The sequence below is a fragment of the Chelonoidis abingdonii genome, chromosome 3 (assembly GCF_003597395.2).
Source record: "Chelonoidis abingdonii isolate Lonesome George chromosome 3, CheloAbing_2.0, whole genome shotgun sequence".
Lineage (NCBI taxonomy): Eukaryota > Metazoa > Chordata > Testudines > Testudinidae > Chelonoidis > Chelonoidis abingdonii.
This window is the reverse complement of record NC_133771.1, coordinates 57,208,507-57,230,522: the sequence shown is the minus strand read 5'-3', so window position 1 is coordinate 57,230,522 and position 22,016 is coordinate 57,208,507. Positions and strand designations below refer to the sequence as shown.

The window sequence follows — 22,016 nt, the reverse complement described above, 5'->3', positions numbered from 1 at the left end:
GTATAGACCTGAGAAGAGCTTTTTTTCCTAAGTCATTTCTGAAGTTTGTTTCTAAACTGTAGATAGTTTGTTCTGATTACTGTATTTGAGGAACATATCATTTTTGTTTATATACATGTGAACTATCACAGGTACATACATCTTAATATGGGGCTGGTCAAAAATTTTCCTTTTTAGCTACTGAAAAATGCTGATTCATCAAAATGGAAATATTGCATGGAAATATGATTTTTTTTTATGAGAACTAAATAAGTTTCCAGCAGAAGTCTGCCAGGTTTCCTACATGCTTCCTGCTTCCCTGGTTTCTTGGCAGTCTAGCCTGACAGGTGGCCAGGGCACCTGGGCTCTGCTGCTCCCTTGCAGTCCACCAGGCTCCTGAGACTCACCAGTTCTTCAGCAGCTCCTCTAGTGGGCTGTCAGAGCTAGGACTCCTTGGGCTTCTCAGGATCCTGGCAGCCCTGGACTTCCAGGTGTCTAGCTTTTAAGCAGCCCACCTGGCACTTTCCTCTGTTAGAGCCTGATCTGAAAGCCCACTGACATCAGTGGATAGACTCCTATTGGCTTTGGGTTCAGGCCTTGCTCATCTCCTGTGCTTTATTCTGTTTCCATTTATGTCTCTGCCTTTGAGTGTCATATCACAAACATTTTAGGCTATATCAAAAAGACTGAAATTAAACAAAAGGTAGCCTTTGTCTCGCTCTGTCAGTTTTAAATACAAAACATATAAATAATATTCAGTACTATCACAGTAGTATAACATAGAATACTATAACCTGAATTAGGCTATTGGCAGGTCGGGAAGAAGGGGTAAATGTAAACATTAAATTATTGCTTCTGCCATGTGCTGCGCACACAAAGTTTTTTACCAGTTTAAAAGTTTTTGTTCCAGAGCTATTCCCTGCCTTTATACTTAGCAATTCATTTTGAACTGTAGAATCTTTAAAACTGCTATAATATCTTCAACTCTAATATGCGGTACCTATAGTGTGCTGTGCAAACTTTTTGCAAAGTCTTTCAGTATCTTTTCATTGAGCTGATATAGAAAAGGTGAAAAAGTTGCTTTCAGGTTCTAAAATTCTACATCATCTCTAAGAAACCAAAGAAGCAACCGTTTGCATCTCAGCTTAGCTGTTGGAATTAGCAGCTGGTGGGAAAGGCAACTGGTATGTGAAATCATGGAAACTATATGAACTGTAAAAGCTTTGAATAGCAGATGAATTTGCCTGGTGTAATGAGAGAAGCAGCAGCGGAGTTCGGCTTATAAACTGCAAGAAGAGCCTTAGCAGCTGATTTAGTCTAGCTCATGATGATAATATATTGCAACAAAAAAGACTGCAGACTATTTGGGGGAACTTTGCAAGAACCCAGCTTTGGGTCAGAAACTGCAGAGTAACAGACAGCTAGAAACAAACTAGAGAAAGTGGCCTGATTATGTGCAAAAAGAAAAAAGCAACTGAAACTCTCAAACTACTCGTCTTGTATGATGCATATTTTGTGCAGCATGGAGACAGCTGTCAGTGCCACTCTGTGAATCACGTTCCAGAGAATGTTGTAGAACTGATACATGAGGCATCATCCTAAATAACAATTCCTTTTATTTTTGTGGAAGCATGAGTTCTAAGGTTATTCCAGGACTTTTCCCAGTAGGCAGCCTGGGTAACACTAGGGCAGCTTAACACCTTTTATATTGGAAAAATGTATTTAAAGAGAATATTTGATACTTCTCTTAGTAATATGTTTGATGGTATCTGAAAACATCTTATTTCCTTTGTTATTTCTGAACCACCAGTAGGGAATGGTGCGACTAACTTTCAGTTTGTGGTAAAAAAAAAAAAAAAAAAAAAAAACCTAAGTTGAAGGAAATATTACATTCCATTTGATAGTTTGCCCCTTTGAAATCTTAAGCAGAGGAAATTCCTGATTAATTTTTGCCATCTGATTCTCACTGAGCTGTTTGACTTAAAGATTCTCTTACTGATGGGAGGAAGAGGGGAAGGGAGCAGCTACTTTCTCTTTCCTCATAGTTCTGTATCTCTGCCTCCCTCTGGTGGCGGTACAAAGGAATTTCATTGATTTGATATGGGAGGTGGAAGTGCCCCTCTTCTGTGTCCAGGAAAAAGCACATAAATTATTTGACATCCTGCACTAAAGTATATATAGAATGTGTCTTTATTTATGGGATAGGGGTCTCACTAAATATTTTTCGTCTTCCAGCTTCTTTCTCAGCCATAGTTAGAAAGCTCAATATTGTATTGTGTTCTCATTAGTTTTTCCATACAACTGTAGATTGTTGGCAGCTAATTAGCATTTTCTGGGAATGTAGACCACTGAGAAAACACATCTTAGTCCTCAGCCACTGTCACCAGAGACGAATGTCACATTGGCAGTTCCTTGTCATGTGATATGACTACATAGTTACTTATTATACAGTCCTGTGCCTGATATTTAAGATCCAGGAAGGCATGGTCTTTCTTTACACTCTCTCATGGCAACCTTTCAGATTTATTGAGTTACATCACTGTATTTAGCTCTGAGATGACACTACCTGGCTACCAAATTTTTGTCACGCTGGAAATCCTAGAATAGTATTGGACATGCCTATCATGGTATTTGTATGCTGTCACTAGAAAGATGTTGTGGCTAAAATGTAAGAGCTGTGACTCCAGTATTTCCATTTTTGGCGCCATCAAAGCTCTCTACAAAGATTTGATAAAGAATAGACAACCAGTTACTACTGTGAGTGCTTGCTCATGTCTGTTCCACATGAGGAGTGCATGAGCCACATGCACAGTTGTTGGAAAATTTTCCCTCAGTAGCATTCATTGGGCCGGCTCTTATGTGCTGGTATAAGGGGCACTGCCAGCCCAAAACTCTCTCAGTTCCTTCTTACTGCCCGTGATGGCTGTTGAAACAATTCCTCTTATTTTGGAAAGGCATTATTCAGTGATTTTTTTTCCCCTCTTCAGCTTAGTTATCAGTTTTAGTTTAGCAGTAGTGTAAATAGTCTAAATAATATTAGTGTAGATAGTTATCATAGAGGGCCTCACTTTATCCTGAAGGCAGAAATGCCCTGGTTCCCAGGCTTCAAACTTTGTGCCTCCTATGGCAAGCCTATGCCAGTGAGAGACCTACAGTCCGAAGTGTTTGGCAGAGGCTCACATATAAGAGCTCTGTCAGGTTTCAGAGTAGCAACCGCGTTAGTCTGTATCCACAAAAAGAACAGGGGTACTTGTGGCACCTTAGAGACTAACAAATTTATTTGAGCATAAGTTTTCATGGGCTACAGCCCACTTTATCGGATGCATGTAGTGGAAAATACAGTAGGAAGACAGATAGGTAGATAGATATATACAGAGAGAGAGAGACACACACACAGAACATGAAACATTGGGTATTACCATACACACTATAAGGAGAATGATCAGTTAAGGTGAGCTATTTTCAGCAGGAGAGAAAAAGAGCTGTTTGTAGTGGTAATGAAAATGCCTCATTTCCAGCAATTGACAAGGAGATGTAAGGAACCGTGGGGTGGAGTGGGGAATAAGTATAGGGAAAATAGTTTTCCTTTTTGTAATGGCCCATCCACTCCCAGTCTTTATTCAAGCCTAGTTTGATGGTGTCCAATTTGCAAATTAATTCCAATTCAGCTGGCTCTCGCTTGAGTCTGTTTTTGAAGTTTTGTTGTTGTAATATTGCGACTTTTAGGTCTGTAATCGAGTGGCCAGAGAGATTGAAGTGTTCTCCAATTGGTTTTTATAATTTTATAAGTCAATCTTTATAGCTAATGGATCTGTTTATTCTATCTGAAGCAGTGCATATGGTTTGAAGCATGTCAGAGGCTCCCCTTGGTATAACAAGCCTGGTACATATCAATTTATTGATTAAATTGACAAACTTGTATAAGTTTGCAGCATCCAGTGGGCATAACTGGACAGTGCAAGATGCAGGTTCCTAGGGTTGTTTCTGGAACCAGAGATATTGGCTAGTGTCATTCGCTTGCAAGTAGCTGGGAGCAGCTTACATGCAACAGACTCTGTGTGAACAGCTCAGGAGTGGGGGGTTCTCACAGCATAGCAGGGTAAGCCTGGCTCACAGAGTCAGGGATTGGAGTGGCCTAGCAAATCAGTGGTCCAGATAACACCAGAAGGGAATGTCACAGAGATCAATGTGTTCTCATTACCTTTGGGAAATGTGCTGGTATTGAGGCGTTCTAGCATGTTTGCATGAGTGCTCTGTGCCTGGCACCTCTTAGAAATGTGTGGTTTTGCAATATCAGCCCAGTTCTTGACAGATTCTGTGAGCAGGGCCTGCCTTTTGCTCACAACCTGACTTTGTTTAATATCAGCAAAGCTTTGACCATTACTTTAGCCCAGGCCTCTGCTAGACTTCTGATACAAAGGCTTCCTACTGCAACCATCGTTCCATCTAGTTAAGGTCTGAGCAAAGTAAGACAACATGATTAAAATACCAGCGCATAGTCTCTATTAGTAGTGGAGCTGCATAAAGGTAGCAATAGTGGGAAACTTGGAAGTCTAGTGATTCAATGGCTTCCTTAGTAGAGAATAGAGACAACTTGGTAGGTATTAACTGGTAGGATTGAGTTCACTTTACTTTTACAAATACTATTGGTTAAAAGTATCATCAATAAACATAGCATTTTGTCCTATTTAGGACAATTTGTTCAGTAAAGTTAGGTTGGGGTAGGTTTAGAACTCTATAAACTCCTTGCACAGTTTTCACAACTATTTCTTTGCTTTCTTTTTTCACCATGACTTTATCTACTTTTCTATGTTGGTGAGTTCTGAGTACAGACGCCCTCCGGGTTACGCAAACCCGACTTACGCAAATCTGCACTTATGGGAAAAGTTCCGTAAGCTAGAAATAGGATTTCTTTTTTTTGCGTAATGGTTGGGTATACGTTTGCATAAGTCGGGGAGCGACTGTATTCTCAGCTTCTAGCATTGTGTCAAGGAAAAAGTTCTGTGCTCCACTTTTTACCCATGGTTCAGTGTAGGCATTAATTCCACTTACTGTCTTTTTAGCTATTGTAAAAGTGAATGAGTACTTATACACACATCTAAATAAATACAAAAAAAATCCTGGGTCTGGTTTCTAGAAGGCTTGAAGTATAAAAGTTAGACAGTAGCACTGTGTCTACCATCTCTTGACTCCCTAGATAGCATGGGAAAATATACTGAGGTCCTAAAGGTCACAAAATTCCTGTTATGTGAGTAATTGCCACTTTTCTGATGTCACGCAAAGAAGGAATTAACCTTTAGTGCAAACGCAGCATGGAGGGCAAGAAAATCAGCACCCGGCATTTTTCTTTTTTACAAATATATATCTACGATGGAGTGGAGATGTGTAGATATTGCAAAACTAATGTTGTTGTTGTTTTTCTTGCTTCCCATTTTCCACCTTTTTGCTGTCCTCTAAGAAAGCATACCCTTGCTTCTCTTGTTACTAGTAATTAACTTTCATAACATTTTAGCCTGATAAAATTGTTCCTTTAAGGGTTTGTTTGCTTCTGCTAAATAAGGTGCAAGGTGGAATGAGTGATAGGCTTGTAACTTGGAACATTCCAAGGATAGTAATGTGTTGGCAAGCAGATGCTTACAGATCTGCTAGTGCATCAGAGACTTATTATTCATGCTGGACTGCATTGGGAGGCATTGAGTTTTGTAGGAATATTTCCCTTTATACTTTTAAAAAAGAGAAGGTGAAGGGACTTAATAAAGATAATTTTAAAAACAGACATGATTGACTTTAGAAAGCATAATGTTTCCAGGGAAAGCAGGCATTCATCGTAGTGTCTGATGACAGAAGAAAAGTGAAGTCATTTAGAGATTTTAAGAATTAAGATTGAAGTACTGCAAACTACTTTAAACAGTACAGCATTGCATTCTCGAAACACATTTTCGTTTCCAAATTTAAATATTTATAGTGATCAAAGATATATTTGTTTCAAAAAAAAATTAGTGTAATGTAACACATTTCATAATTGTTTATAGAACAAAAAAGGACAAAAAATCTTGGTTTTAGAACCAGTTTCCAGGTTTGTGATTAGACATTCTGGATAATAGGCAATGAAGACTATGGGCCTTTGGTACAAGATTATCACATATAGAGCTGTTCATCAAGGTTTTTATGAATGTGCTGTTGATCTCCATTACTCTATATATTTGTGAATATTTAGCTGTACTGCAGTGTATAAAAGATCAACTAAGTTGTCAGTTTTAAAGATCACCTGAAATAAAGAATAAAGGTGTAGCTGGGGGACTGGATGACTCAGCAGGTTGATCATGACAAATGTAAAAGATTATGCTCGTCAGTTTAAATCCTTCCTACTTTTGAAGTAACCAAAAACTCCTGTCATCAAATTGTATGGTGTGCACCTTGTTGATCATTTATTCTCCTTACCATTGTGTCAGAATACGGATACAGTCGAAAACCTGGGCTTTATCACTAATCTGACTCAGTAACTCCTCCTTATCTTTGTCTGCAAAGGACACAGTGTCTGCTGTTGGTGCTTTCATGTTGTATGTATTGCATAGCCTCTTTTGCCCAGACACCACTATCAGACAGGGTCTTCATGGTTTTCCATTTCCCCTTTCCCTTGGACACCATTTGCTCCAAGCTCAATAGATCTTGGCAGTTGTTCAGTGGCACTACGCTGGAGAAAGATGGCAGCCTTCTTTCTGTCCTTTCCCTTTTACATTAGCAGTTGTCTTCCCTTTTCTGACTCCTTAAAAGGCCATTGTGGCCTAACTGGCCCTTCCAAGTGTGTCAGCCAGCAACTTACTTAATAAGTCATATGTACAGCTCTTTTAGCTTAAATGTGTGAATTACTAGCAGTTTTACAAAAGGAGAATCATAGGATGAAGTGCAAAACTCAGCTAGGCCTTAACTGTGTTACACTAATAAAATAATACGAACAGGATCTTATAAGAGAGATGAGGCAAAATGCCAGGTTTATTGTAAATACAGAGCGAGAAATCAGGATTTGCAATTCAGTATTATTTCACTACCATTCCTTATTCATTCACACAGTCATTCATACAAGTTCTGCAGAGTTATAGTTACCAGCCTAGAAGTTGCTCGTGGCAGAGTACGTGGCCACGAGGGTGGAGCCGAGTCCTTGTCAGATGCGCATCCGATGCTCCTGAAGGGTAGTTGCAGAACCAGACTCAGTCCCTGAGTTTTTGGTTCTGTTCTTATAGGATTTGGTCCTTATACAGGTCTATGGGAATCACTTCATCATGCTGATGTTTGTTTGAAGTGATTATCTATCAGCAGGTGGCACATCCCTAACAGCTGAGACGTATCTTGTTCTTCGAGTCTTCAGCCTTCCATCAGGGGAGGGGGGGCACTTAGATGGATTCCAGCTTGCCCTCCGGGGGTCATCCAGTTATCTCCGTGCTAAGCATTCTTCAGCCATGGGAGATCACAGTTTTATAACTCTTAGGCTGGCATTTGTTTTTCCATAGAGAAATTTCATACCATCCCCCGTTTCAGGTACACAATCAGGATTTTTTTGGCTAGATACCACCAGAACACCCAGTCTCATTCACATTATAAGATCCACTGGTAGGATAGTCTTTCTTATATTAAGAGCTGCTGAGAATCTGTCTTCCAGGCCTTTTAAACCTGCCAAATCAAAGATCTTTCTTCAGCGGAGCTTCACATGATAGGCACCTATTTCACTGACAGTGCATCTGCAGTTATGGAGACTTGTGATTGACAGGTGGTTTGGGGAAGATAGAATTTAGGGCAGGGGTTCTCAAACTGGGGGTTGGGATTTCTCAGGAGGTTGTGAGATTATTACATGGAGAGTCACAATCTGTCAACCTCCACCTCAAACCCCTCTTTGCCTCCAGAATTTATAATGGTGTTAAATATATTTTAAAGTGTTTTTAATTTATAAGGAGGATCGCACTTAGAGGCTTGCTGTGTGAAAGGGGTCACCCGTAAAAAAAAAAAAAAGTTTGAGAGCCACTGATTTAGGGAAACTTTTGAGGCTTATGAGCCAGATATTGAAAACCATTTGCATGCCTTCCTTAACTGCCCACTTCAGCTTAGCATGACAACTCTAATCAAAATCTATTGTATATGCACAGTATTAATTTCAAAGGATCATATATTGGTGAGCTCACAACAAATTTTCTCCAGAACACTTAAAAGTACTTAACTCCACAAACTATTTTTATACTGACCTTCAACTTTCTACTCCGAGAAATTTTTGACTTTAGAGCTGATTTTTTTTAAAATCACTTTTTGTAATGAGATAAATGTATTTGTTCATTCTGTTCCTACCCACATATTGGACCAGTTTTATTTAAACTTAAAAATAGAGGGGAGAGAACCTGACAAATCAAGAATGGAAAATTTCTGTTAGGTGAAAGTTTAGAAAACTGTGTGACGAAAACAGAAGAAGAATTGTGAAAGCTGGTACAACCATGGCTATAATGCTTGCTACAGCCATCAGTTTGATACTTTCCCTATTGTAAAAACAATCTCCATGCTTCCCCAAGCATACTGCTTTGGTGCATGACTACAGCAAAAACGGATTATATTTGAAACTTGAAAGCTATGGACATAAACTTTATTAGTGGCTAGTAAGGATAGTAGTTGTTTAACATTATCAAGGACTAATGTTTTTACTTAATTTGGGAAAAATAGGTAGGAGTTAGTCAGTTGTTTGTATGCATAATAGGCATCTGCTGAGATTTTAGCAGAGCCCAATCTTTCCCTTTGCTCCTACCCTTTCCTTACATGACTCTGCATTCTTCCTATTTGACCTTACATTGGGGACTGCATAAGGATAACATTGTTTGTCTTAGGAACAAATCCAACTCCCACTGAAGTCAGTGGCAAAACTCCCACTGATTTCAGTGTAAGTAGAATTTGCCCAATAGGTTGGTTCTGGGACAAATTGCAAGAAGATTGCAAGTGTTTTATCAAAACAAACCTCCATTTAAAATAAACAAATCCCACAATTGTTGCTTTCGGTAGCATACCACTATTACAGTTGCTATGTCATATCAACCAGCATTCCATCATGTTTCATGTAACTGTGCCATAAACATGCATTATGTGCAGCTATCATGTAATGTACTCTTCTGTTATGGTTGTGACATTTATTGATTTTTTTTGTCATATCTGTACTGTGGATGCTGCATTATGTTGATATTGGGTATGTCTACACATTTAAAAAACAATTCATAGCAGAGAGTCAGAGCCCTGGTCAACTGACTTGAGCTCCTGCCGTGTGGTTAAAAATAGCAGTGTAGACGTTCAGACTCAAGCTGGAGCGTGGACTCAGAGTCCCTCCCCACTTGCCAGATTCCAGCCTGAGCCCAAACATCTCCATGGCTATTTTTAGTCCCACACTGAGGGCGCTACCATGTGTATTTGTCCACAGATTTAATTCACACAAGCTTTGCTATATTTCTTTAACGGGTTTTGTTGCATGCTTTAAAAATAATGGATGGGCTTTGGTGTATTGTCTGCAGTGAGATGGAAGCGCTCTTATCCTGCTCTGTCTTCTATTCTAGTGATAATGATAGTAAAAATCTTCCTTTCACAATGTTTTCCTTATTGTTTTCCCCTGCTTTTCTGCCATTTTATATAAAAGCAGTGTTGGTAGGAGGCAGGCTGAGCAATTTAAAAGCTCCTGCTTAAAATTGGATTTGGTGGCTACCTCCTGACCCAAACTAGGGCAATGGCAGATGATTGGGAGACAGTGGAAAACAGGAAAACTCCTACCGGAAAGGGAAGTGAAACAGTGAATGGAATGTGTACCTATGCTAGAGGAATATGAAGGGAAGGCCTTCTGCCCTCACCCTTGGCTTTTTCCACCTAGTTCAAATGTACATGGTGGCAGCAAGAGAGACTGCAGAAGACTAAGAGCTAATATTATTTTAAATTCAAGTAAATAGGAACTGGACAGAAATCACAATTTATACACTTACATGGAGTGCCCATCTTGCAAGATGTTATAGGCACCAGCATTTGTGATAGTGTTTCAGGAACAGGTCTGTGTCAGATGTGGTCATGAGCACTTCTTGATTTTTCAGGCACCTTGCTGAACTCTGCTTCATTGTTTCCCTCCCACTCATGTCAAAACTCATCTTTCTCGTTCGCCTCTCTCTGGGGGTCCTCCACAGTAGCATGAGAAGTGTCCTCTGGCATGACAGGGCTGGTGGTTGGGCCCATAGAGACTATAGTGTGAAATTCTGACTACAAATTTTGGTCATGGGTATTGAACCATATTTAATATTGTTGGTCTTAATGCCGCTACATGTGTCTCAGCTCCTTTCCCTTTTTTCCCTGGCTCTCATTAATGTGTCTTGGCACCCATTACTATGTCTACAGTAGCCTAGAGTCCATACTTCCTCTGTTAGGTTCTTGTACGTATATCTGTTTTTCTTTGTGAGTGTCTTAAGTGTGCCTGCAAATGCTGCTCACCCCCCAGCCCAAGAAAACTATCTAATTTCTAGACAAGGTTGAAGTCCAAAGCTGACCACAAATCAGAATCATATTCTTGTCATTGGTAAAAAGCAATGTTCTCTTCAGGGCTTGGTAGCTTGTTAATGTGGCTGTTGTGCTTGTAAAGCCCTTCTGAATGTTGAAGAGACTTCTAGTCACTTAGATCCCTGGCCACTTTGACCCCGGCAATGCAATTCAAAAAGCTGAGTAGACAGGTCACTGCTGGAAAGAGTGGTGTTGTGTAGGACTGCAGTGACATTACTTCTTGTGTATCAATAAACCTGCATCACTCCCAGTCTGATATTGCTGCTGGATCAGTTTTACTCCATTGGTGGGGATTTGTGCCACCTTGCAAAGAGAAATAACTATACCAAATTAATTTGGGATATTTCAGTTGGAGGCTTTGGATTGTATGGATTTGCACATGATTTCACTGGAAAATAAATGAATTCTATCACTACAACTCTTATGTGTAAACCAGTCCTCAGAGTTCCAGATATCACCAAATGTGTGTGTGCCTTTTGAGCTCACTGACACAGCTAGGAGCATTCTCTTACATTAAGGCCGTGACAATGTAAATGGAATTTGAAATAGGTGTAAATAACAACTAATTTTCACATCAGGCTTGTCTACACTTACAGCACTGCAGCACTTAGTGAAGATACTACCTGGGCCAACAGGAGAAGCTGGTGTAGGTTCTCCACCTCCCTGAGAGGCAGTAGCCATGTCAATGGGAGAAACCCTCTTGTTAGCATAGTACTGTCTACACCAGGGGTCTCTAACTACATTGCACGCTCCTGCGAATCGTAGTTATACCAATATAAGTTTGTAGTGTAGAACAGGACTTGGTGTAAATGAGAATAAGGTTTCTGTTTCATTATCTAAGGACCTGTCTACATTTAAAATGCTGCAGCACTTCAGTGAAGACATTAGAGTTTTCCAGTCAGTATAAGTACTTCACCTCCCCTAGAATTGTTTACCTTTTTTTTTCCTCCCTCTGGAGCATACTGTTCTCCTGAATGACCAGGAGTCACTTTAAATCAGTCTTCTTTGAGTTCAATTTCCTGATCATTACCAAGCTTGTACATTTTTCTGAAAAAAATCAACAAATCCTTTTTTTTTTTTTTTTTTTTGGCATAATGGTATCTATTGACTACAGTGCAAATTTGCTGTAAGAAAGAAGTAGAGGTTTGAACCTCTACACTTCTAAATTGTGTTAAACTCATACTTCCTTTTTACTCATTTTCTAGAGACACAAACAACTTTCCTTTTCTTCTTTATGCTTTGGAAGATTATTTGTGCATTTTAAAACATACATAAAGGGAGGTGGAATATATTTTGTAATAAGATGATGTTTATCTTTCTAGAGTAAGCTGAATTTTTACAATGCATGATGAAACATATACTTTTTTTAAAAGATTTTGTTTTTGCAAGACTGTAACATGGTATTTGAGTAGTTTTCCAATTATTTTTTAAGTAGTCCTGTTTTGACATCATTATGGTTAAATTAGTCTGACACTTCGGTTAATTACAGTAGCAAATGTGATGTGCTATGTGGGGATGAAATTTATCTGGCAATATTCATGCATCTTAAATCACAGACGTGACATTAGGTGCCCTTTGAAAATTAAGAACTAGTCAATTGTTTGGCAAATTTATCATTAGTTGCTAGGCAACTTCAGGTTTAATGTTTGAGAATTAAAAACAGCAAAGCATGAATCAGCACTCTATTTCACCAATGATTAAAGTACAATACCTTTTACATAAACTGTTAAATGGATCAATATTACTTTATCTGTTTATCTGTAAATAACTATTTTTATTATGAATAATTTAGCTTTTTAGAATAGCCTGAGTCCGCTGGAGGTGGCATTCATATACTGGCTAGCAATGCAACCAAAACATCTTGCAACAGTAATAGTTTTAGACCTGTCTAATGACCTAACAACAACACTGCTTGCTGTGATGTTGGAGGCCCATCTTCTCCATAGTTGTGGACTTCCAGCATATTATGAAAATGGATTTGTGGGAACTGCTGTTTTCCATAAGCATTTTCAGGTAGTTGATTCAATGATATCAAAAATAATAAACATAGTGAGCACTTACGTGGTGTTTTACCTTTTTCAAAGAGCAATTGTAAAATTAATGGCCAGGGGAACAGTTGGCTAGATGACGAGTGCTTTAGCTGCTACTGTCAGAGGGAAAAAAAAAGAATGAAAAAAAATTTAAATACCATGGCCAGCTAACTTCTCTCCTCCTCCCCATCTCCCCACCCCAACAGAGGAAACTTTGTCATGTGAAAAAGACACAAGAACCTGGTATTTCTGGAAAAGTTATTACTGCTAAGTGGGAAAATGTTCCTCCTTTTCAACTTTGAGTCCTTGTTACACTAGTTTCCTTTGAAGGTGAAATAGTTTCTTGTCCATTTTAGTAATATATCTTCCTTAAGTAACAGGCTAATTCACTTCTCTGAAGAAGGCCTTGGGTAAGAACATTGGTAAATTGAACCCAAAGACTGCTGCCATGCCAGAATGAAAAATTTCCATCAGTGGACTGGGATAAAATACATTTGGCTTTTCTGGTCATTGTTGCTATTAGAAACTGTAGCTATCCTTTTCTAGGGCTTCAATCATCCTTTTTCGGAAAAGCATCTGTCTTATCTTGTATCCCTGACCCTTCATTGGTTTAACTAGATAATGCTGATAAAGCAGTATACTCTTCTTTCCTTTAAGAGGTAGTATTTCCTTTAACTGTCTCTGAATGGGTGCCTTTCCATGTCTGCATCTCGTCCAGAGGATTTGAATGTAGTGAGTAATACTATGACAGTTTCCATTCTGAGTAACAGGTGGTTATTTTAATTCAGATTAATGTAGTAATTATTTTCCCTTGCTTCAAACTAATTTAGATAGACTACTTGTATAGTCTTTCTCGCACAGCATTGAGGCAGTATTTACAGCCTTCTTATATACATGAATAAAATCTGCAAATTTGAGTTTAAAAAAAAAAGGCCTCTCAACTACATCTCTTAACATTTGGAATTTTCATGTCTTACTAAATTTTGGATAAATATATTAACGTAATGGAGTAGTCTTAGTATAAATATCCTGTAATATTCTTGCCAAATCCATAAATTTATACCATTATCTTATTGAGTTTGACATAATACAAAAATAGCCATAATATGAACAGTTGAACTTCTATCTTATTTCATTAAAATATCTTCTGAAGGTCAAACAGGTCCAAAATACATACTATAATTTGCTTAGCAAGATTACCTAGAGAGCCATCTGTAGGTCTCTTAGCAATTCTGTAATTCAGGTGAACAACTGGAGGGCTGCAGATGGTGGGGAGACAGTGCTATCCCCATTCATTAGATATTGTTTTTCCACTTTTCAAATACAAAGCAGAGGAGGAGAGAGAGCACTATTGGGTAAATCTTACTCCATTTTTTTTCTTATTGAATAGGATTTGATAACTAACAATGGAGGGGTTTTCAAATATAGTGACACTTTACATTTTCTCTGTAATCTGCTGTCAAGCTGTCCTACAGTGGCTAAAGAGTGCAAGTATCAATTTCAGGTCACACTGTTAAGAAACGGGGTAGAGATCCTGCTTAATTGTTTGTGAGTTCTATAGTTCAATTTCACCAACCAAATATCAAGTGTAAATTCCTCAGACACGCTAACAGCCTTAACATTGAGCCACAGACAGTCCTCTTGGGTACTCCAATCTATCTTGCCACCCAGGTAAGCTTGCCTTTGTGATAGATGGTCCCTTAGACCAAAAATCACAGGTTACTCCCATTCCCAAAGGTACAGTCTCTTAACCTAGGTCAATTGTACCTTAAATTTCACACCAAACACAATGCTTGTATCCAATCCTACAATAAACTAAAGATTTATTACCTAGGAAAAGGAGATAATCATTTACAAGGTTAAAAATAGGTTAACATATCTACACACAAATGAGTTCCAGTCTTAATTTTCAAAAAATAGTAGTAGCTTCTATAATAAGCAAGCTCTGTATGTCCTTTAGGGCTAACCGAAGCCAAGCACTGTGGATCTTTTGCTTATCTTTAGTCATCCTTGCCCTTCAGAGTCCAAGCAACATAAAAACCACAATTCTTCTTTGTTAGGGCTTTTTATTCCTTCCCCCCTTCTGCTTCAGGTTGCAAATTCAGCTATTGGGAGGAATTAACTTTCACATCCCTTCTTAATAGAGGTGGGGAGCAATCAAAATCTTTTGCCCTTTGATCTTTCCTAATAGTTGGTCTGGTGTTGATGAGTCGTCTTTTGTTGGGCAGGAGAGAGCTCCTGTTGGAAACTAGTACTTCTTACTCATTAATTCTTCTGTCCTGTCAGGTGATTTACAGTTACAGAGCAAACACTTAAGTATTACATCATCATATGGTATACAGATATTGTAAGGGGGATTAATACATGCAACAATTTACAAGCATTTCATAAAGTCTAAACACATTCTTATAAGGCTAATAATTATTTTAACAATACCAAGACACAGATGATCAAACCTGGTTCCAGCTATGTATTTGTCAGAGTTAAACTGAGACCTAGGGCCCTTGGCAGGAGCTGGCACGTGGTCTGTCAGCATCATAACTTCACATTTTTATTAGGAATGGATGAACAGGTTCAGACAAAAGAAGAACGCAAAAAGCCTTGTTTTTCTTACACAAACCAAATCTCAAACCTTTTCTGACTTTCTGAATTTGCTTCCCTTAAATACTCATCTCTCCTTTATCATTTTCATTTGGTTGTGAGGCTTGTCTGTATCCCTACTTGGGCTCACCGCTCTGCCCTTTAATTTTCTCTGGGATTTACCTGTTTGTCATACCCCAGTGTGCCTCAAAAACTCTAAAGCCAGATATAGTGAGCATTGCAGCTTCTAGTGTGTTTTGAGCAATAAAAAGAAAATATATTAAAGGAAGCTTGGCAAAGTGGCTAGACTCACCCACCTGGCCCCACTTCTGTTATCACTATCTATTACTAGGGAACAGGGCTGCAGAGCCTCTTGTTCAAGAATCTCCCTCATGCAGAGAGGGGTCGTAGAGTCCTTTGCAAAAATGAGAGGAATAAGAGACTCAGTGTACTCTCTTCATAGAATCCTGTATCAGTGGGGGTGTAAGAGAGCTAGGGACGATCCCTCCAAAGAGAGCCCTGCCAGCATCCCAGAGGAATAGTAGCACTTCACAGGCTTAATGGATTGCTTTAGTGTGCTTATTTTCTGGTTTGAACTAGATACTGTCATTTTAGCTACTAACTTTTTACTAAATATGACACAAGAAGTTAATTTCTTACATAAGTATTTAGAGAGGCTCCAATATACCAGAAAAGAAAATAAGGGAGTCCATACAGGCTGTTACATTTTAGTAATGTTTTAAAATGAGTTCATAGAGATAAGTCATATCTTTTCTACAATCTCGCAATATTTGTCAGTGGGGATTAATATGAGAGTCTTTGCCTTTTTGTGCATTGCACATCCTTCCTTTGTTTTTGTTTTTTGTTTTTTTCTTTGTGGCTGTTTAAAGCTGCTGCTCTAAAGACCTGTTCTTTTCTCTAATACGTTAAGTCTGGTCACAATACTTCTTCATCTGCACCAGTTTTATTCTCTCCTCCTATCTTATTGCTTCAGTTATTAGATTTAGAATTTACTGTAAATCTTTGTGCGTGAAGATAATTGCTGCTGTTTTAAACATCCTTTCCATATGATGAGAGCATGGGAGTGCTATTATTTGTTAGCTTTCATCAGCAAATCTTTTGACTTTCCTATAAGGTAAATATACTTCTAAAATAACCCTGTTCCTTTTAAAGCAGGCTGACCAGACAACATGGCTTTGTAAATACTCCTCCAGCATGCTGTAAATGTTTGCCTTCACCAAAGAATGTTCCTGCTTTTTCCTTCTAATTCTTTATACTTCATCCGTTGGCAAATCCATGGGTGTAGTAAATGTATAGACTTCTCTGTTCTTCAAAACTGATAAACTATTGACCTGTCAGTACAGTAGACTGCTGACTCTGATCTTAGCTGGTCCATAGCTTTGCTTCATAGTGCTTTTGGGCCAGGGGAGGGATAGCTCAGTGGTTCGAGCATTGGCCTGCTAAACCCAGGATTGTGAGTTCAGTCCTTGAGGGGGCCACTTAGGGATCTGGGGCAAAAATCAGTACTTAGTCCTGCTACTGAAGGCAGGGGGCTGGACTCAATGTCCTTTCAAGGTCCCTTCCAGCTCTGAGATATATATCTATATCTATCACTCTTGGTTATGTAATAACCTCTGTAATGAAGTTGTAACTATTTGGAAAGCAGTAATTGCTATAGCTATGTATTTTCTGGAAAGAACAATGTTCTGGCAGGCAGTGTAAGCAGAAATTAACTTTCAACATGGATGATTTAAAAGGGCTTGGTAATTCACTCTTTCATGTATTATTCCAGCATACATAACTTCTATATAGAGGTATCTCTTCACAACAAATGAAAATGACATGTTAAAATTGTGTCCTGGGGAGGAAGTGGCTTTGGTTCCCTGACCAATGCAACTTTTCTGGACTATAACCTGGATATTCTGTCCAGTAGCCTTGATTTCAAAAGTCATCAGGAATAGAAAATAGGACTAACACTTGGGCACTATGAATAGTTTCAAACTGATCTCTTGAGTTATTGAATTCAGATCCCCTAGGGTTGGCAACAGAGTTCCCTTTTCAGCATCCAAACAAATTTATCCAGCGGAAATGGAGAGATTACCTTTCTAGTCAATACAGAGAGAAGTTACTTCAGTATTCATGTTATCCTGACCTATTTTTTGAAAAATAAAAATGTACTGAGCACAAAGATGCAATCACATATGCCAGATTCCCATTCAAGAATCTTTTGTACTTGGTCATCCAAAGATTCCTGAAATGCTTACTTCACTGTTTCCCACCTTCAATGCCTTCTTGTGGTTTAAATCTAGTTCTTGCCAAATTTGTTAAAACTTCCATTTGAAACTCTGGGAAAATATTCACACTGTAATTTTTTTCTGAAGATTGCATTTCTCACAGTAATAACATTGGCCTAGAAAATCAGTGACTTGCAGCCCTAAGGCCAATATTCCCCAAGAACAAGTTAGCTTTACTCGCACATTCCATTACAAAATTCTAAGTACTGTGATCTCTGAATTCAGTATAATTCCAGTCCATTGGTTTATATGAATGTTACTTTAAGCAAGATTTGTTGCCTGGGAGCACCAAGTACTTGATTTTTATTTTTTATTTTTTTTGCAAGATGTTAAAAGAGCTTTGAGTTATTACTTAGGTAAGACTACAGCTTTTTTAAATCTCTGAGATTTGTAGCATATGGAGAAACATGCAGGAGGGAAACCGTAAACTTTTTTTACAAATTTGTCATGATGTTGGTTTCTCAGCACTTGAAAATCTTAGGATGTATTGTACCGGGTCCAGAGCATCTTCAGGATATGTCAGGATTCTATCTGTTGAGATATGCAAGTCTGCTCCCTGGAATTGGGTTCATACATTTACACTGTTAATTACTTGACTTGCTCAATTCAGGGGAGCAGTCCTACAATCTTTGATTTTAGTTGATTCTCCTCACACTACTGTGAGTTAATCTCCAGAGAGGTTGTATTTGTCCATACTCCGTGGATATAACACTCCAAGGGAAATGTTACAAGATCTTTTATACCCACAAGTGGCCAGGATCTCTGTTATGAATCTTGTAAAAGACAACCACTTCAACAGCCTTTCTTAACTCTTAGATTCACTATCAGAAGGAAGAGCACCACCTGTTGAATCACAGTTAATTCATTTGTTTCATTTTTCACATTTTTGTCTTCCTTCTGTTCATTCCAATCTCCTTTACCTTAAAATAGTCGTTCCCTGTGTATTATTGATCTTTTTGTTCTCACTTCCATGGCAACTCACTTAAATATTCTACTCTTACATGTGATTTCACATTACTTCAGTTTTCAAAATAAAATGCACAAAATCAAGCTGAATTTATTCTTCTGTATAATTTATGGGAAAGATGGATGGACTGAAATACATTATATGGGTTCCAAACTGCTGTTAATATATTAACTGCTCATCCCACTGGCCAGGGTGTGGTTTTGATGGGATCTGGAATTGTGGAGAGACATTTTCTGGGGCCAGGAGAGAGAGGGATCTCCACTGGGAGCAGCTGAAGCAGTTTTCTATATGCCCCCTCTTTTTTCTCTCCCCTTTCCTTTAGTGTGTGAGGCAGCTGCATCTCTTTTCCCTTCCCCACCCCCTGCCTTCTTCATGTTGCAAGTTATTGGGGATCACGTGCACCTGGGCCTCCAGGGCATGTTCTGCCCAATGCTGCTGCCATTGGACAGTGGAGGTGGTGCTAGGGCTGGGTGACTGGTTCTCATTGATGGAGGACAAGGGAGGGTTGGTATACGCCTCTACCCCGATATAACGCTGTCCTCGGGAGCCAAAAAATCTTACCGCATTATAGGTGAAACCATGTTATCCTGAACTTGCTTTGATCTGCCAGAGCGCGCAGCCCCGCTCCCCCGTCCCCCGGAGCGCTGCTTTGTGTTCTGTCCGAATTCATGTTATATCGGGGTAGAGGTGTTGTTGACTGCCAAGGAAAGGTAACCATGGTGGGTTCCCTCTTGCAGACTCACTCTTCTCACCTTTAATCTAGCTGCTGGATTCTGGTGGGTGCTAAAACCTAGGTTAATGGCGAGTTTTGGGTCCTGAAAGGGATTTTTCCCATAGGGCAAACGACTGTGTGAGTTTTCATCTTCCACCTGGCGCCCAGCAGGGGGTTTAAATTACATATTTGGCAGATTCCTGTGCAGTTGGTGGGTTAGCAGGGGTGCTGTTAAGGTCCCTGTAATCCAGTGGACTTGAGCACCGCACTGCATGTTGAGGGGGTTTGCCAGAAACCAGGAATGAGCAACAGGAAATGGGTCACTTGATTACCTGTTCTGTTCATTCTCTCTGGGGCACCTGACACTAGCCACTGTCAAAAGACAGGATACTGGGCTAGATGGACCTTTGATCTGGCCCCGTATGGCCGCTCTTATGTTCTTATATCTCGTGCAGCCTATGGCTCCCTTCAGTTTAGCTTTGCTACCTCAGACATGGAGATGGAAAACAGGTTGAGACTCTGCTCTAAATCAAGGTCCTCGGCAGGCCCAAAGTTGTAGAGCGGGCATGGCCTTCACACTTGACACTTGCCCTCAGGTTTATAGTAGATTGGGGCCATTGGTGACCATTGAGAACCACACTGGAATAAGCCTACTGAGTGTTCTGGAATGGTTGCCCCAGTTAGTTAAGTTTTAAATAAAGTTGTAGCCTCTGCATTTAACTATGCTGTGGTGTCTGTGTCTCATGTTTTCTGTGTCTGTTTCATTTCCATCAAAATGTTGAAACTAAACACTTTGACATTTCTGAATTGAAACTTTTGGAATTACTGTGATGGGGAAAACTTTCGGTTCACAAGGAATGGACGTGCTGAATTTCCTCATCTCTAAGAAATATGGTCACCTTTTTAAAAATTGTATCAAGAATGGAATTACCCTTTGAACAAATGTCTTCAGACAACCACTACATCCAGATGCTGTCAATTGCTGAAAATTTGAGAACTCCAATCACTTTGGGCTTGGTGATTAAAAAAAAAAAAAAAAAAATTGATATGCAAGAACACACGTGCTTATATATGAAAAGTGAATTTTGGTGACTTAATGGAAATAAATAGCATTTGAATAAACCTTCTGCAGCATTTTGGGACCAATAGAAGAGAGGAAGTCTATTATGCAGTCCCTTGTGGGCAATGCTATTAAGAATTTAACACATTATAAAACCAGAAAAATGGGGTAATGTCTATTACTTTTATGATTCATCGCTAGTACTGCATCTGCTGTACATAACTTAAATAAACACTCGAGGTAGTCACATTTTCACATCCATATAAATAAATGGATACAATCCCAACTGTTTTGTTTTTCAGAAATGGCAAATCTTTAATAAGCATCTTGTAAGAATTAACAGCTTTCTTAAGGAAGAACCTGGTTAATAGTTGTTCTGCTATTTTGATGAGCAGTGCATCCCTGATATGCTAAGATTCCAGAAGAACGTGCACAGCCTAAAGTCACAATTTTTTTTTCTGTTTTAAAATGTATGGGAATTTGCGAGCGGATATAGAATGTAGTTACATCTTGCCTACCCAACAGCTAGGTAGCAAGAGAATCTTGTTTGTTTTTCAGGCAGATCTAGAAGCCAGTGCTCTCTAAATTAGAGACATAGGTTCATGACACAACTTGTAGTGAAAATTCATAATTTTATTAAATGGTAACTTCACTTAAAGCCCAAAAATCTTTTGTTTTCCTCCAAAAAAAATATTTGTAATAGAGACAATCTTTCCATATGAAAATTGCTTTTTTTAAGTTACCATTTATCAGTAATAGTACAGTATCACTCTGAAGAGCTATCAGTCTGAGGCTCCAATCCTACAGACACACACACTGTGTCTTTATGCATGTGAGTAGTCCCATTGGCTTCAGTGAGCTTATTAGCGTGAGTAAAGATAAGCATATACGTAAAGGTTTGCAGGAGTGGGGCTGAAGTTAAGACAGGATGCAAGAAGTTTATGCAACACACACGTGAAGGGAGTGCCTCAGTATTGCCTACAGTTTTATACATGGAAGTAAGTTGTTCAGTAACTAGATGTATGTCTTGCTGTGGTTCTTCTAGAATATAGTGTGTTGTGGGTTAAGGATTTCCCACACAGACCTACTTGCTCTCCCCCTAGAGTCTGGACAGGCTGTAAAGGGCTAATTCTCTATCAAGATAGTCTGTTAAATCCTGTAAAAATATCAGTGACTTACCTTTTGTTTCTTCCTCCAGATCTGCTTCCCAAGCATTCTTAAAACCTACCATATTGTTTTGGAGGGATGGTGGGGATTTAATCAATCTTGGTGGAAGATTTCTAGTCCCAATCAGACCTCTGCTTTCTTGGGTCATATAACCTTTCATATATGTCTTTGCTATAGCAGAACTCAAACAGATAACTGGAGTTTTTTAAATCAACTTTGGGTTGAGCCTGCAAACATGTATAGTTTCAACTAATAATTTTTTTTTCAGACAAGTCTGTGTAATTCTCTGTGAAACTGCATTATTTTCATTGTAATTATTTCCTCAGAATAAATTACTCCATAACTATAATTAGCTTGTATATCATTTTATCTTTAAGAGAAGACTGTGTCTATTTTGAGCCGAGTAGTAGATTTTTGCTATATTTCTAATATTAATCAGTTTACTGTTAGTAAAATCTTCTGGAATTACAGTGATACCATGAAATACACATATTGGAATAACCATTTTTGTCTGCTTTATTTTAGATCAGTGCACTATTACTCGGACATACCTTTTCCTTCATAAGTTTTGGTTCTTTAGTGCTGCCTATTACTTTGGGAACTGGGCATTCATTGCAGTAAGTAATCTGACATAGAGATAATTACAAATCAAGTTGAATCCTTTAACATAAAT

The 22,016-nt window shown here is 38.8% G+C and overlaps 1 protein-coding gene across 4 annotated transcripts in view; it reads left to right on the top strand.

The window, feature by feature from the left end:
• Positions 1–22,016, top strand: part of LMBRD1 (LMBR1 domain containing 1) — a 232,243-nt gene that overhangs the window by 208,879 nt on the left and 1,348 nt on the right. For all 4 annotated transcript variants that reach the window (XM_032770339.2, XM_032770340.2, XM_032770342.2 and 1 more), the window contains one exon: positions 21,869–21,960. In XM_032770339.2, the coding sequence (XP_032626230.1) occupies positions 21,869–21,960 (92 nt within the window). The remainder of the gene's footprint in view (positions 1–21,868; positions 21,961–22,016) is intronic.